Here is a 17905-nt window from a genome sequence, read left to right as displayed (position 1 = left end):
GACTTCTTTAATGCTCTCCTGCAAGGGAAACTGGAAAATATAGGATGCTGGAAGGCTGAAAGGTGGGAATTCTTTAAGGAGCTTCTTTAGGACTCACCAGAAAGCCCCAACTTCACTTTTATCCTCAATATTTGATGTACAAAACCCCCATAAAATGCTTTAAATCCTCTCTGGGATTTATACATTAATTCCTCCAAGAGAAGGAGGGCAAAGAACCCACATTTAAATATTTTTCCACATAAAATTCCCCACATTTTTTTTTCCTTCCTGGTGTCAGGCAGACCTGACCACAAACCAGCAACGTGGTGTGAGGGAGTCAGAGGGTCCTTATCCCTCAAAAAGCATGGAATTATCTCACCTGGACAAAACAGACCTCCAGGAGAAAACAGCACCTCCTGCTCATCCCAGCCAGTCCAAATCCAGTTTTTTAGGATTGCACTGAACTGGGGAAGGCTGAGAAGGACATGGAGCAACAGGAGGAGCAGCTGGAAGGTCCAGGTAATTCCTCTCCTCATTCCCAGTCTTGTATCTTTGTTATCCCATCAATTCTGCTCTACAGGAAGGACCTGGAGCTGCTGGAGAGAGTCCAGAGGAGATCCAGGAGATGCTCCAAGGGCTGGAGTCCCTCTGGAGCCAGGCTGGGAGAGCTGGAGGGGTTCCCCTGGAGAAGAGAAGGCTCCAGGGAGAGCTGAGAGCCCCTTGCAGGGCCTAAAGGGGCTCCAGGAGAGCTGGAGAGGGACTGGGGACAAGGGAGGAGGGACAGGACACAGGGAATGGCTTCCCACTGCCAGAGGGCAGGGAGAGATGGGATAGTGGGAAGGAATTGCTGGCTGGGAGGGTGGAGAGGCCCTGGAAAAGAATTCCCAGAGAAGCTGTGGCTGTCCCTGGATCCCTGGAAGTGTCCAAGGCCAGGTTGGAGCAACCTGGGATGGTGGAAGGTTTCCCAAAGTAGACACCAAAACAGATTAAAAAAACCCAAACAACAAAGGCCCTACATCCCATTTTTCCCACTTTTTCCCCATCATTCTTTGCTCCCGAGGTTTTATTGGGAAAAGCAGCCTGGGATTGTTTTCCATTTCCAGGGGCTTCAGCTCCGAGTTCACCTTCCCAATGAAGAGGGACTTTTCACCAGGAACTGGAGTGACAGGACACAGGGAATGGCTTCCCACTGCCAGAGGCAGGGAGAGATGGGAGACTGGGAAGGAATTGCTGGCTGGGAGGGTGGGGAGGCCCTGGAAAAGAATTCCCAGAGAAGCTGTGGTTGCCCCCGGATCCCTGGAAGTGTCCAAGGCCAGGTTGGGATCCCTGATCTAGTGGAAAGTGTCCCTGCCCATGGCAGGGGTGGGATGAGGTACCTTTAAGGTCTCTTCCAACCCAAACCAGTTTGGGATTCCAAGATTTCAACCTGGATGTGAAAGAATTAAGGAAATTCAACAGGAGGTGAACCAAGACATAATAAAACAACTCCACAAATATTCCACGGAATCTCCAGGGACATGAATATTCCACAGAATCTCCAGGGACATCAACAGGGATTTGGGAGGAAGATCTTGGGGCTGCAGGAGCTTTTTCCACACTAGAACTGGACTTGTGTCACACAGAAGACTGGAATTGCTCCAGGGAATATTCCCAGCACGGGATAAACTCACTCCTGTGACTCAACAACCTCCCTCTCGCCCCTAAAGCTGCCACAATGGAAGAGCAGCCAAAATCCAGGGATATTTCCTGGAAATGGAGCTGCAAACTGAGATTTAAGTGGATCTCTGAGCAAAGGGAATGGTTGTTTACCCATAAATCCCAGAGCAAGCTTTTAATCCTGGAATGAGAGATTTTCTCTGGGTCTCCTTTCTACCACCCAATAAAATATATAATAAATAAAATCTTCGACTTCTCTGTGTGCTAAATCCATTGGATAAAACTTTTTCTCTCCCTGACTTCCACATTATATTCAATTCTTTTGACATCAACCTGACCTTTTGCCCCACCTTCTTCTCCTCCAGCTGTGCAGCCTGTGTCCATAAGGAGGTGGGAAAGCAAGAGGAATACAAAAATACATTTTCAGTGAAAGAATTAAGACTTTTTTTTTCCCTAAAACATGCTAAATTGTCCTCTGGGAAGGAGCAGCAAAAGCTTTCTTGCAGGAAATCTGCTTCTTTAAGTGAAAATATTCGTTTCTACCTTATTTTCCTTCCTTGTAAAAGGAGAAAGTGTCCTCCAGAAGCCAAGGAAAAAGAAAATTTCCTGGGAGTGAAGAATAAAAGGTTCTTTCTTCAAAGAAGAAAGATGAGACGGACTCTTAAAGAGACACTTCCAGAGAAAAGAAACAAGAGTTCAAGGCTGGGATGAATTTCTGAGGAAGTTTCTTCTCCTGGTGGCTCAGCAAGGATGGAACCCTCCCTCCTGGGAATACGATTCCAAGGGAAATGAGGGTGTTTGTTTGGACCTGATGTGAGAAATGAGGATTGTCAGGCAGAGCTGGGAGAGCAGAACATGTTTGAGACACGGGAAATAAAGGACAGAAATTTGTCTGCTAAAAAAAATCATCCCTAATTTAAGATCTTTCCAGAAGAAAGTAGAAAAAACCGAGGAGATGAGGGAAGAGTTCCAAGGGATGGAGGGACAGGACACAGGGAATGGCTTTGAGCTGGAAAAGGGGAGATTTAGGTGGGATATTGGGAAGGAATCGCTGGCTGGGAGGGTGGGGAGGCCCTGGAAAAGAATTCCCAGAGAAGTTGTGGCTGCCCCTGGATCCCTGGAAGTGTCCAAGGCCAGGTCGGAGCAACCTGGGCCAGTGGAAGGTGTCCCTGCCCGTGGCAGGGGTGGGATGGGATGGGCTTTGATGTCCCTTCCAACCCAACCCACTCCCTGATTCCATAAAATCTTCCTGGATCCCATAAGAATCTTTCCAAGAGCTGTGGATGGAACAGGAACTTTGGCAACACCAAACCACCTTTTATTTTCCTTCTCTCCACAGTTCCCACCCTTAGATATTTCGACACCAACCCCCAGATTTTCCCAGGTTTGTCTCAGCTCTGGAACTGCTCAAGGATCCGAGGAATTCGCAGCCTGGTTTAGCACGACCCAGGAGAGCTTTTGATGGAGTTGGTGCAGCACCACCTCCCTCACATCCCAAAATTCCAGCAGAATTCCCTCTGCCCCTCCGAGCGCCGCTAAAACCAGCGGCAGGACAAAATGGAGCTGGATGGGAATGCTGCTCCTGGATTTTCCTGGAGCTCTCAGATTGACTCATCTCTCAGGGAATGTGAAAAACCTCAACCACTCATTTCTGAAATCCCAGAATATCCTCAGCTGGAAAGGACCCCCAAGGATTCTTCCCAAATTGCTTCCCCCCCCCCATCAGTCCCTGAGAATTCCCAAAATGATTGCATGTGTTTAGTTTAATCCTTTCCTATGCTCTTTACCCATAAATGTGAGTTTATTTAACTTCTCAGAGCAGAAAAAAAACACAGCTAACAGATAAATCAGGTAGTTTTAGTGAAGTGGTTAATCAGAATTAGGAGGTGCATGAAAATAATACCAAATTAAACTTGCAGAGCTGAAGGAATAAGATGCATCTGTCTATGATATAATTCACTTCCAGGCCTTCCTGGGACACCTCCAGGGCTGGGCACTCCAAACCTCCCTGGGCAGCCCCTGCCAAGGCCTCACCACCTTTTCCATGAGAAAATTCCTCCTGATGTCCCACCTAAGCCTCCCCTGGTACAGCTGGAGGCCGTTCCCTCTCCTCCTTCCCAATACTCCATATTTTTCACCACAATCCCAATATTCCACATTTTTCACTGCAACCCCATTACTCCACATTTTTCCCTCAAGTCCAGTACTCCACATTTTTTGCCACAGTCCCAATACTTCACATTTTTCACTGCAATCCCAGTACTTCATATTTTCCACTGCAATCACAACACTCCATATTTTTCACTGCAATCCTAATACTCCACAGTTTTAATTATGATCCCAATACTCCATATTTTTTACTGCAATCCAACACACCACATTTTTCACTGCAATCCCAATACTCCATATTTTTCACCACAATCCCATTATTCTGTGTTTTTCACTGCAATCCCAATACTTCCTATTTTTACTGCAATCTCAATCTGCAATATTTTTCACTTCAATCCCAATATTCCATATTTTTCACTGCTGTCTCAATACTCATCATTTTCCACTGCAATCCCAGTACTCCATATTTGTCATCACAATCCCATTACTCCACATTTTTTACTCCAATTCCAATCCTCCATATTTTCCCTTCAATCCCAATACTCCACATTTTTCACTGTGATCCCAACACTCCATATTTTTCAACACAATCCCAATATTTCATATTTTTCACTGCAATCCCAATACTCCACATTTTTCACTGTGATCCCAGTACTCCATATTTTTCACTGCACCCCAGTAACTCATTTTTCACTGCAATCCCAATACTCCATATTTTCCCTGCAATCCAAATACTCCATATTTTTCCCTCCAATCCCAATACTCTGCATTTTTCCCTGCAATCCCAATACTCCACATTTTCCACTGCAATCCCAACCCTCCATATTTTTCACTGCAATTCAATACTCCATATTTTTCACCACAGTACAATGCTCCATATTTTTCACTGCAATCCCAACACTCTACATTTTCACTGCAATCCCAATATTCCATGTTTTTCACTGCAATTCAAATACTTCCTATTTTTTACTGCAATCCAACACTCTACATTTTTCACCACAATCCCAATGCTCCACCTTTTCACTGCAATCCAAACATTCCATATTTTCACTGCAACCAATTCCTCATATTTTCACCACAATCCCAACACTCCATATTTTCCACTGTGATCCCAACACTCCATATTTTCCACTGTGATCCCAATACTCCACATTTTTCACTGTAATCCCAGTACTCCATATTTTCCACTGCAATCCCAATATTCCATATTTTCCACTATGATCCCAATACTCCATATTTTCATCACAATCCCAATATTCCATATTTTTCACTGAAACCCAATCTCTCATATTTTTCACTCCAATCCCTGCTCCATATTTTTCATCACAATCCAAATATTCCACATTTTCCACCGTAATCCCAATACTCCACATTTTTCACTGCAACCCAATAACTCATGTTTTCAACACAACCCCAATACTCCATATTTTCACTGCAATCCCAACACTCCACATTTTTCACTCCAATGCCTATACTCCATATTTTCCCTGCAATCCCAACACTCCATATTTTTCACCACAATCCCAATACTTCCTACTTTTCACCACAATCCCAACACTCCATATTTTTCACTGTGATCCCAATTTTCCACATTTTTCACTGTGATCCCAACACTCCATATTTTCCACTGTGATCCCAATCCTCCACATTTTTCGCCACAACCCAACATTCCATTGACAAGTCTTTCTCCGATTTCCAAGCACGTTGAGCTGCACCTGATTTTCTTTCATCTTATCAAAATATTATGATTTATTTAAAGACATTTCCCTGCAGGAGCAGCCTCGTGGAACTTCCCAAGCCTTCCCACCACGAATATCCCCGAAAGCCGCCGAGAATCCACCCTAAAACTGCCCAAAACTGGACTCCTCCAGAGCCACTTGAACTGTGACACCAACACTGGGACACCAAAAGTTGAGCAAAACACCAAATAAACCAAGGAAGCAACAATCCCAACACTCCATATTTTCCACTGGGATTCCAATATTCCACATTTTCCACTGTGACCTCAATCCTCCACATTTTTCACTGCAATCCAGTACTCACATATTTGTTTTTTTTTTGCCACAATTCCTATACTCCATATTTTCACTCCAATCCCAACACTCCATATTTTTCACTGCAACCCAATCCCTCTTATTTTTCACCGCAATCCCAACACTCCATATTTTTCACTGTGATCCCAACACCCCACATTTTTCAACACAATCCCAATATTTCGTATTTTTCACTGCAATCCAATACTCATAATTTTTCACTGCAATCCCAGTACTCCACATTTTTCACTGTGATCCCAATACTCCACATTTTTCACTGTGATCCCAATACTCCACATTTTTCACTGTGATCCCAACTCCACATTTTCACTGTGACCTCAAATCCTCCAGATTTTTCACTGCAATCCCAGTACTCCACATTTTTTCACTCCAGTCCCAGTACTCCACATTCTTCACTCCAGTCCCAGTACTCCACATTCTTCACTCCAGTCCCAGTACTCCACATTTTTCACTGCAATCCCAATACTCCACATTTTTCACTGCAATCCCAATACTCCATATGTTTCTCCGCCACCCAATCCCTTTTTTTTTTTTCACCGCAACCCCAACACTCCATATTTTTCACTGTGATCCCAATATTCCACGTTTTCCACTGTGATCTCAATCTTCCACATTTTTCACTGCAATCCAAATACTCCGCATTTTCCACTGCAATCCCAAACCCTCATAATTTTCGTCAACCTAAAACCGCCTAAAACTGAACTCCTCCGGAGCCGCTCGCTCATCGTGACACCAGCAATGAAGCAAAACACCAAATAACCCAAAGAATGGAGAATTCCCAAGTTTTACTCACAGTAGACGTCCACCCGGATGGATTTGATGGCGGGAGAGCCGAGGCCGTTCTCGGCCTTGCAGTAGTACCGTCCCCCCTGGTGCCTCTGGATGTTGGAGATCCGAAGGGTCTCGTTGAACACGCTCGAGTCTTGGAATCTGTCCGAGGCACTTCCCGCTGTTTTCGTCCACCTGATCTGAGCAAAGCACCGGAAAAGAGCGTTACCCGAGGGCTGGAGGAGGGAGGAGAGGGAGAATTCCAGGATTTCTCCGACCAAACCGAGAACCGCGGCAGTCAGGAGTTCCCGGTGGAGCGCTCGGGGGAACTTCTCCAGAGCTTAAGAGCTCACATAAAATATATAGAAAAATATCAATTGTATATAATATATATAAATATATAAAATACAAATAATAATAATATATAAATATAATACATATAAATATAAATATATAATATATAATATATAAATATGTAAGTATATAAATATAAATAAATATATTTTTATTTTTTCCTTGCAATCTCACCATTCTACATTTTTCACTCCAATCCCAATACCCTATATTTTTCACTCCAATCCCAGTACTCCATATTTTCCCTGCAATCCCAATACTCCACATTTTTCACCACAATCCCAATTCTTCCAACTTCTCACTGCAATCTCAATGCTCCACATTTTCACTGCAATCCAATACTCTATATTTTTCACCACAATCCCAATACTCCACGTTTTTCCCTGCAATCCCACCACTCCATATTTTCACTCCAATCCCAATACTCCGTGCTTTTCACCGCAACTCAACATTCCATATTTTCACTGTGATACATATGTATAAAAATACAAATATATAAATATATAATATATATATATTTTCCCTGCAATCCCACCACTCCATATTATCCCCCACAATCCCAATACTCCACATTTTTCAACACAATTCCAATACTCCACATTTTCAGTCCAATCCCAATTCTCCACATTTTCCACTGTGATCCAACACATAGTTTTCACTCCAATTCCAATACTCCATATTTTCCCTGCAATCCCAGTGCTCCACATTTTTCACTACAATCCCAACACTCCACAGTTTTCACTGCACTCCCAACACTCCACATTTTTCACTGCAATCACAGTACTCCATATTTTTCAACACAATCCCAATACTCCACATTTTTCACTACAATCCCAATACTCCATATTTTCACTGCAACCCAACATTCCATATTTTTCAGTGTGATACATATGTATAAAAATAAAATATATAAAATATAAATAAATATATTTTTTTTTCTCTGCAATCCCACCACTCCATTTTTCCCCACAATCCCAATACTTCATAGTTTTCCCCACAATCCCAATACTCCATATTTTTCACGATAATCCCAACATCCCATATTTTTCACCACAACCCAATACCTTATATTTTTCACCACAATCCCAGTACTCCATATTTTCCCCTTCAATCCCAATCCCTATTTTCCCTGCAATCCCAACACTCCACAATTTTCCCTCCTATCACAATACTCCATATTTCACCGCAACCCAACATTCCATATTTTTCACTGTGATATATGTATAAAATATAAATAATATAAATATATAAATAAATATATATACATATTTTCCCTGCAATCCCACCACTCCATATTCTCCACCACAATCCCAATACTTCCTACGTTTCACTCCAACCCCAATCTTCCATATTTTCCCTGCAATCCCACCACTCCATATTTTTCCCCACAATCCCAATACTTCCGACTTTTCACTGCAATCCCTATACTCCATGTTTTTCTCTGCAATCCCACCACTCCATATTTTTCCCCACAATCCCAATACTCCACATTTTTCACTACAATCCCAATACTCCATATTTTCACCGCAACCCAACATTCCATATTTTCACTGTGATATATGTATAAAACTATAAATATATATAATATATAAAGATATAAATAAATATATATATTCTCCCTGCAATCCCACCACTCCATATTTTTCGCCACAATCCCAACACTCCAATTTTTCAACACAATCCCAATGCTTCCTACTTTTCCCTGCAATCCCAATGCTCCACATTTTTCACTCCAATCCCAACATTCCATATTTTTCACTGTGAGATATATGCATATAAACCTGGGTCGGGGCCTCTCCACTCTCCCAGCCAGGAATTCCTTCCTTAAAAACCGGGAATTCTGTCCTGACTGGAAGAGATTTCGCTGCAGGCCACTGATAGACAACAGTGGGACGAAAACATCACTTCCTATTTATTTCACATGGTAACACCTGAAATATTGGGCTTGAAAACAGAATTCCCAGAGAAGCTGTGGCTGCCCCTGGATCCCTGGAAGTGTCCAAGACCAGGTTGGAGCAACCTGGCACAGTGGAAGGTGTCCCTGCCCATGGAAAGTGGTGGAATGGGATGATCTTTAAGATCCCTTCCAACCCAAACCATTCTGGGATTCCATGATTTCTTCACATCCTTTACATCTTCTCTATTAAATCCAAACAGACTTTTCACAGGATTTCAAGTCCCAGAATTACTGGTGAAGGAATTCCTGGTTGGACAATCCTCAGAGCCACAGCTTTGCAGCCCTGGGATGGGGGAATATCCATGATATGGGTATTCCCAATTATGGGAATCCATCAAGGGTGGAGCCCCTCTGCTCTGGAGTCAGGCTGGGAGAGCTGTGGGGTTCCCCTGGAGAAGAGAAGGCTCCAGGGAGAGCTGAGAGCCCCTTGCAGGGCCTAAAGGGGCTCCAGGAGAGCTGGAGAGGGACTGGGGACAAGGGATGGAGGGACAGGACACAGGGAATGGCTTCCCACTGCCAGAGGGACAACTGGTGTCCTGCTGATCCACACACCCCCTCACACTCGAGCAGCCTGGCAGGGAAAAGCACAATTTTTTTCCCTCCTCTAACTACAGGCAGCCAGTGACAGGAACTGTGAACAGGCAGGACGTGAGAATCCTGAGTCTGTGCCAGAGATCAAAGAAATTGCTATTTTCCAGCTTATTGCTGTAACACATCGGGGGGGAAAAAAAAACAAAATACTTCCTTTTATTCTCCAGCAGAGGAAAAATTGTGGTTATTAATTAAAGAGAAAAAGCAGCATTAATACCACGAAGCTACAAGGAAACAAGTCCTGCAGGAGAATTTCAGGGCTTTTTTCAGGGGTCAGAGTAGTGCTGGGGTCTGGGGGTGACTCTAAAATGGGAAGTTAATTATAGAGTCAAGAAGAATAAAGGGCTCAACACGTGATAACAGGAGAAAAACTGGATCTAAGCTGACACTATTCCTTCACTTCTGAGCTTCCTGAACTTCTGCAGGATGGATGATTCATATCCATGTGTTTACCAGGTCATGGAATCCTGGAATGGTTTGGGTGGGAAGGGACCTTAAAGCCCATCCATTGCCACCAAAAAGTTGATTTTTGATGTATAAAAGAGGAAAATAAACAAATCAGGAATTTCACATTGTCTCCACCCCAAATTCAATTTAATCTGCCCCTGCATTAAAAATCTAAAGTCAAAAGTCTGGGTCTAAAATCTTGGGCTGGGACCCCAAGAAGGTGTTGAAGAGCTGACAAAGGATGAAGAAAAGCCCCAGGACTCATCAAAATAACAGAAATATAGAATAGAATTCAAGGGATCAGCTCAGCAAACGTGGGATGTTGAAGGGATGGAGATCTGAGGAGGTGTAAACCCCAATTTGACCCTAAAAATCGTTGATTAGCCCAAATTTTGCTGGTACAACCTTTCAAAACCCACTTTTACCCAAATTTGGGGGTGTCATGAACCCCTGGAACCCAGAGGTGATGCCTTCACCCAGTTTGGGGTGGAAGATACGGAGATGTGAGGAGGTCTAACCCCCCAATTTGACCCTAAAAACCATTTATTAGCCCAAATTTTGCCGGTACACCTTTCAAACCCCACTTTTACCCAAATTTGGGGGTGTCACCAACCCTTGGAACCCAGAGGTGCCTGCACCCAGTTTGGGGTGGGATGTGGAAGAGATGGAGATCTGGGGGTGTAAACCCCAAACTGACCCTAAAAACCTTTTATTAGCCCAAGTTTTGCTGGCACAACCTGTCAGGTTCATAAACATAACCAGTCTTACCCAAATTTGGGATGTCACCTCTGGAACCCAGAAGTGATGCCTTCACCCAGTCTGGAGTGGAAGATATGGAGATCTGAGGAGGTGTAACCCCCAAACTGACCCTAAAAACCATTTATTAGCCCAAATTTTGCCGGTACAACCTTTCAAACCCCACTTTTACCCAAATTTGGGGGTGTCACCAACCCTTGGAACCCAGAAGTGATGCCTTCACCTAGTTTGGGGTGTGATGTTGGAGGGGAGGGAGATTTGAGGATCACCAGCAGCAGTGGGAAAGCAGAAGCCACCAGTTCCCACAACAACTCATCTTCTGAGGAGTAAAAAAAAAAAGGCCTAAAAACGTGTTTCTGTCGTTAAACTCAGCCTGGAGTCTAAACAGAGAGAGGCAAAAGCCACTGTTGAACGGGGATTTCCTGCTTGAAATTCGCTCTTCACAACAAATCACAGTTCAAAGTGACAAAGCCATTGTGAAACCCAGGCAGGTTAAATTGAGGCTTTTTTTTTCTCCTCTCATAACAATTTTTCCAGGGATTTTCTGCTTCTCATTGTCTCTGTCTCTTCCCATTTCGCTCTCCCGTGGAGAAACAAGAGTACTGAGGAGAAACATCTTCATAAAACACGCCCAAAATGCTGTCAGGGGCTGACACCAACTCATCTGATCAAGGCAGAGGGAAATGTTTCTCCTCAAGTGTTTTAGGAACACAAATTCTGGCTACACTTCCTGCTACAAAATCCTTAGGGGAGGGATTTTTGGGGGCAGAAATGCAGATTTTAGGCTGAGTGACGAGTGTCATAAATAAAGGTGGCTGCGAGTGAGGGAACAAAAAGCAGCAAGAGCTGGGAATGGAACTGCAAAAGGAATGGATTTCTGGGGTGGAGCAAGATCAGAAAGGAAATTAAACTTATTTCCTTCTGTGTGAAAAGTGAAAAAAAACCCCAACAGTTTGGGTTGTAAAAGGTGGTTGTGCCTCGTCCAATCAGGGAATCATTTAGGTTGGAAAAGCCCTCGGAGATCATCGAGTCCAACCCAGCACTGCCAAGGCCACCACTGCCCCGTGTCCCCAAGTGCCACATCCACAGGGCTTGGAAATCCCTCCAGGGATGGGGACTCCACCCTGTGCCAGGGCTGGACAGCCCTTTCCATGGAGATATTTTCCCTGATATCCAACCTAAACCTCCCAAAATCAGTGAGTCCCTGAGGCTGGAAAAGCCCTCCCAGCCCATGGATCCCCCTGTGCCCGATGCCCCCTTGTCCCCCAGCCCAGAGCACTGAGTGCCACGGCCAGGCCTTCCTGGGACACCTCCAGGGCTGGGCACTCCAAACCTCCCTGGGCAGCCCCTGCCAAGGCCTCACCACCCTTTCCAGGAGGAAATTCCTCCTGATGTCCCACCTGAGCCTCCCCTGGCACAGCTGGAGGCCGTTCCCTCTCCTCCTGTCCCTTGTTCCCTGGGAGCAGAGCCCGACCCCCCCTGGCTCCAACTCCTTCCAGGAAATTTTAGGATCCAGAAGGTCCCCCCTGAGCCTCCTTTTCTCCAGGCTGAGCCCCCCCAGCTCCCTCAGCTGCTCCTGCTGCTCCAGCCCCTTCCCAGCTCTGTTCCCTTCCCTGGACACGCTCCAGCCCCTCCGTGTCTTTCTTTGTGAGGGTCCCAGAATTACCCAAGCACAGTCTCCAGAGACTCCAGTGCCAAGTTTCACCCATCCCTAATTCTTTGCTCCACCAGGAGCACACCCAGCACCACCACCTTCCTCCAGCCTCTCCCAACCTTCCCACCCTCGCTGTGCCCTCCTGCACTAACCCAATTTTTGGCTTCACCAAAAAATCCACCATCAGAAAACCCTAGTTTTTAAAGGGCTCTTTTCTCACCCCCTCATCCTCTGCAAACACCCCCAGGATTATTGATTTCCTGCCCTGAAGCAGCACCTCTTTGCTTAACCTGCTCTCGTTTTAAGAACTTCATAAAACATAATCCACAAAAGTCACATTGTCCTTCAGACACCTCCAAGAGCAGAGCTGGTGCCTGGAGAGAATCTGGGAAAAATCCTTAAATATTGGGAGCTGATGGTCATTTATGTTCCCATCAGACCTTACTGGTGTTTCCACCAGCACCTCCCTCTGGGACTGAAGATGAACCTCCACTTCTTTCCACATTAAACCCTAAATCTCAGTGATCCAATAAATCAGCTCTGCTCCATTTTCCTTCCATGGAAACCAACACTCTCACCTGGAATTCCACCCAACACTCCCACTGAGCCCAAAACAAGAGTGAGACCTTATTGACATTTCCATCAGCACATCCCTCTGGGACTGAACCCCCACCTCATTTCCAGCTGTCCTTCCAAATTGTCCTTCAGACACCTCCAACTGCAGAGTTGGTGCATGGAGAGAATCTGGGAAAATCCCTAAATATTGGGAGCCGATGGGCATCAAGCTCTGCCTTTATGTTCCCATCAGACCTTAGTGGTGTTTCCACCAGCACCTCCCTCTGGGATTGGAGGTGAACCCCCACCTCATTCCCAGGCATTTCTCCAAATTAAACCCTAAATCCAATAACATCAGCTGACTTCCTCTTCCTTCCCCAGGAACCAACACTCGCACACCTGGAATTCCACAGGAACTAGTGTGGAATTCCACCCAATGCTCTCACTGAGCCCAAAATGAGGGTGAGATCTTAGTGGCATTTGTACCAGCACCTCCCTCTGGGATTGAAGATGAACCTCCATTTTTTCCACATTAAACCCTAAATCTCAGTCATCTAACAACACCAGCTCTGCTTCCTCTTCCTTCCCCAGGAACCAACACTCCCACACCTGGAATTCCACCCAGCACACCTATTGAGCCCAAAACCAGAGTGAGACCTTATTGACATTTCCATTAGCACATCCCTCTGAGACTGAACCCCCACCTCATTTCCAGCTGTCTTTCCAAGTTGTCCTTCAGACACTTCCAACTGCAGTTGGTGCCTGGAGAGAATCTGGGAAAATCCCTAAATATTGGGAGCTGATGGTCATTTATGTTCCCATCAGACCTTACTGGTGTTTCCACCAGCACCTCCCTCTGGGATAGAAGATGAACTCCCAGTTTTTCCACATTAAACCCTAAATCTCAGTGATCCAATAAATCAGCTCTGCTTCATCTGCCTTCCACAGGAAGGAATTCCACCCAACATTCTCATTGAGCTCAAAACGAGGGCGAGACCTTAGTGGTGTTTCCACCAGCACCTCCCTCTGGGATTGGAGGTGAACCCCCACCTCATTCCCAGGCATTTCTCCAAATCAAACCCTAAATCTCAGTGATCTAATAAATCAGCTCTGCTTCATCTTCCTTCCCCAGGAACCAGCTCTCACACACGGAATTCCACCCAACACTGAGCCCAAAATGAGGGTGAGAGCCTGAGACTGAACTTGTTTGAGCTGTGGTGACAAAGAAAGGAGGTGACATTTGGTTTCCCTTGGAAGGTGGGAGAACTGGGAAGGGGGAGAGCAGGGGAAAAAAAAGGGAGAAGAGAGGAAATCTTGATGAGGGGGAGTTGGCAGCTCAGCTGAGGATGAAAACAGCAACGAGGGCCCAGGCAAGAGCAGCAGCTGCTGAGAACGAGGCACAGGCACTCCATCAAAACCAGGATTCCTTGGAAAAGGTTTCTTACAAAATCAAAATCAAAGCAACTGACTGGAATTATCGCCCTGTAGGTTTTTTGTGTTTGGTTTTTCTTGCAAAAGAACCCTCCTTCCCTTTCAAATTGCAACGTGTGATTGTGTTTGTGGTGGTCACGGATCGGTGACGAACGCAACGACCTGAAGTTCAAGGCCCCGAATTCCTTCCAAAAAAAAAGAGAATATTCCTTTGTGGGAATTAAATCCGTCCCTATCTGGTTACCACAGTCGTCAGATACAACCTTTTCATCAGGCAATTCCAAAATATCAGAGGCTGGAAGAGTGAGCAAATCCTGACTCTACACTCCAGGTGCTGGCTGGGAGACAGGACAAGCTCAATCAGGATGGAAATTCCCAGGTTTTTGCTTCAAAATCCAATTCCAGCGCCAAAACCACCTCTGTTGCTGTGTTGTTTGTTTTTTTTTTCACTCTGTAAACTTATTTTCCCGTTTCAGAGGATGAAGAATTGGCCAAGTCTCCTTCGAGCAGTGAAAAGGTTTAAAACAATATTAAACAACCTTGGGAAAGGACCAAATCTCTCCTGGCCTGCACCTGGAACAGTTTAAAAAGGTTCTGGCAATTCCTTCAGCCAGGGCAAAGAAACTGGGCAGGTGTTTGGATCCCGCTGACTCTGAGATGGCAGCTTGGTTCCAATTCAGAGCCCGACAAGAAGGAAAAACTCTGCAAACTCCAGGGATCACAAATAGCATCATTCATGTCTTGTTGAGCTCTCCTGGCACACCTTTAAAACTCCCACGAGTGCCAAGGAACAGGATCTGGGAACGGTTCCCACAGATCGAGAGGAATGCAAACAGACAAGGAGGGGGAAAAAAAAGAACCTGGTTGAGCTTGCAGCTAGAAATAAAACCAGGATTAAGGGGGGATTAAAGACCTGTGAAGCCAAGGCTGAGGAAACCGTGGCAATGGAGCAACAAAGAACTGAGGTGATTTCCAAAGGGAAGCAAAGAGAGCTGGAAGGTAGGGATATTTAAAACTGGGCAGAGGGCAGGGTTAGATGGGATATTGGGAAGGAATTCCTGGGTGGGAGAGTACAGAGGACCTGGCCCAGGTTGGACAGAGAAGCTGTGTTGCCTCTGTATCCCTGGGAGTATCCAAGACCAGGTTGGAGCAACTTGGAACAGTGGAAGGTGTCCCTGCCCATGGCAGGGGGTGAAATGGGATGATCTTTAAAGTCCCCTCCAACCCAAACCATTCTGGAATTCCATGATTTCTTCACATCCTTTACATCTTCTCTATTAAATCCAGACAGACTTTTCACAGGATTTCAAGTCCCAGAATTACTGGTGAAGGAATTCCTGGTTGGACAATCCTCAGAGCCACAGTTTTACAGCCCTGGGATGGGGAATATCCATCACATGGGTATTCCCATTAATGGGAATCCATCAAGGGGGAGCCCTCTGCTCTAGAGCCAGGCTGGGAGAGCTGGGGGAGTTCCCCTGGAGAAGGGAAGGCTACACCTGGCTCCCCCTCCTGTCAGGGAGTTGCAGAGTGAGGAGGTCTCCCCTGAGCCTCCTCTTCTCCAGGCTGAGCCCCCCCAGCTCCCTCAGCCTCTCCTCCCAGCACTTGTGCTCCAGTCCCTTCCCCAGCCTCGTTGCTCTCCTCTGCACCTGCTCCAGCCCCTCCATGTCCTTCCTGAGCTGAGGGCCCAGAACTGGACACAGCACTCCAGGGGTGGCCTCAGCAGCGCTGAGTCCAGGGCAGGAATCACTTCCCTGGCCCTGTTGGCCACCCTGTTCCTGAGCCAGGCCAGGATCCATTGGCCCTCTTGTCCCCCTGGGCACACTGGCTCCTGTTCAGCTCCCTGTCCATCCCCACTCCCAGCTCCCTTCCTGCCTGGCTGCTCTCCAGCCCTCTGGCCCAGCCTGGAGCTGCCGGGGGTTGTTGTGGCCAAAGGGCAGGACCCGGCCCTTGGCCTGCTTGAACCTCATCCCCTTGGAATCAGCCCATGGATCCAGCTCTCCAATGATGGGAGTGGCACTGGATGGGCTTTAAGGTCCCTTCCAACCACCAAACCATTCCCACCATTCTATACTGGTTGGACAAATCTCTTCCCAACTCCACCATTCCATTCCCCATCTGGTGGCTCCTGGAATTTTCAGCCTGCAAGGGTTTTATTTATTTTTTATTGTGATTTTCCTTTCTTTGCCTGTCGTGCAACTTCCCTTGATTTTGCAGGAGGGTTTTTTTTTTCCTTAATTAGGTATTTACCTCGTTAACATAATTGTCTTCAATTGCATAATTACTGTTCATATATGTAATCATTGGAACATGTAATTACACCTAATTACACCATTAAAACGTGCAAGTCATAAATATCTTTATCATTTTGATTGATAGACAGCCAGGGGGGGGGAAGGGAAAAAATATCTGCCCTGTTATTTTATCTCCTGGATCATGAAATCTGTGGGATGAAGAGGATTAAACTGTAATTAATTATAAGGACCTATCAAAATTATACCAAGGTTTTACCTTTGCAAGCAGGGGTAGAACGAGTGACAGCACTCAAAATTAAGGGGCAAAAATTAAGGGACAAAAATCAAAGGGCAAAATTGAAGGGCACAAATCAAGGGGCACAAATCAAGGGGCACAAATCAAGGGGCACAAATCAAGGGGCAGAAATCAAGGGGCACAAATTAAGAGGCAAAAATCAAGGGGAAAAATTAGGGGGCAAAAATAAGGGGCACAAATCAAGAGGGAAAATTAAGGGGCAAAAATTAAGAGGGAAAATTAAGGGCACAAATTAAAGGTCACAAATCACAAGGAAAAAATTAAAGGGCAAAAATTAAGGGGCAAAATCAAGGGGAAAAAATCAAGGGCAAAAATTAAGGGGAAAAATAAGGGGCACAAATTAAGGGGCAAAAATTAGGGGCAAAAATTAAGGGGCACTAATCAAGAGGGAAAATGAAGGGGCACAAATTAAGGGGCATAAATCAAGGGTACAAATTAAGTGGCAAAATTGAGGGGCATAATTCAAGAGGGAAAAATGAAAGGACAAAAATCAAGGAGCATAAATTAATGGGTACAAATAAGGGGTAAAATTAATGGGTAAAATAAGGGGTACAAATCAAGGGGCACAATCAAGGGGCACAGATTAAGGGGCAAAAATTAAGGGCACAAATTAAGGGTCAAAGATTAAGGGGCACAGATTAAGGGGCACAACTCAAGAGGGAAAACTTAAAGGGTAAAAATTAAGGGGAAAAAGTAAGGGGCACAAATTAAGGGGTACAAATAAGGGACAAAATAAAGGAGTAAAATAAGGGGCAAATTAAGGGGCACAAATCAAGGGGGAAAATTAAGGGGCACAAATTAAGGGACAAAAATAAAGGGCAAAAATCAAGAGGGAAAATTAGGGGCACAAATAAGGGGCAAAAAAAAGGAGCAAAATTAAGGAGCAAAAATTAAGGAGCAAAAATCAAGGGATGTGGAGTTTATTGCAGCAGCTGTGCTGGGTGTCCTGTAATTCAGCACCAGACAAATACCTGGAGCACAGCAAATTAATTAGGACAATTGGGTCTTTGTTTTTAATTACTTTGGCTGGGAAGGGAAATATTT

General features: G+C 45.2%; 1 protein-coding gene across 1 annotated transcript in view; it reads right to left on the bottom strand.

Moving 5' to 3' along the window:
* The window catches only part of LOC116788458 (MAM domain-containing glycosylphosphatidylinositol anchor protein 2-like), a 196872-nt gene that overhangs the window by 96652 nt on the left and 82315 nt on the right, over positions 1 to 17905 (bottom strand). Inside the window, exon 3 of the mRNA XM_032691301.1 lies at positions 6592 to 6766. Within this exon, the coding sequence (XP_032547192.1) occupies positions 6592 to 6766 (175 nt within the window). The remainder of the gene's footprint in view (positions 1 to 6591; positions 6767 to 17905) is intronic.

Source organism: Chiroxiphia lanceolata, chromosome 6, assembly GCF_009829145.1.
Source record: "Chiroxiphia lanceolata isolate bChiLan1 chromosome 6, bChiLan1.pri, whole genome shotgun sequence".
Classification (NCBI taxonomy): Eukaryota; Metazoa; Chordata; class Aves; order Passeriformes; family Pipridae; genus Chiroxiphia; species Chiroxiphia lanceolata.
Note: the sequence above shows the minus strand (reverse complement) of the source record. Positions and strands in the feature narration are given on the sequence as shown.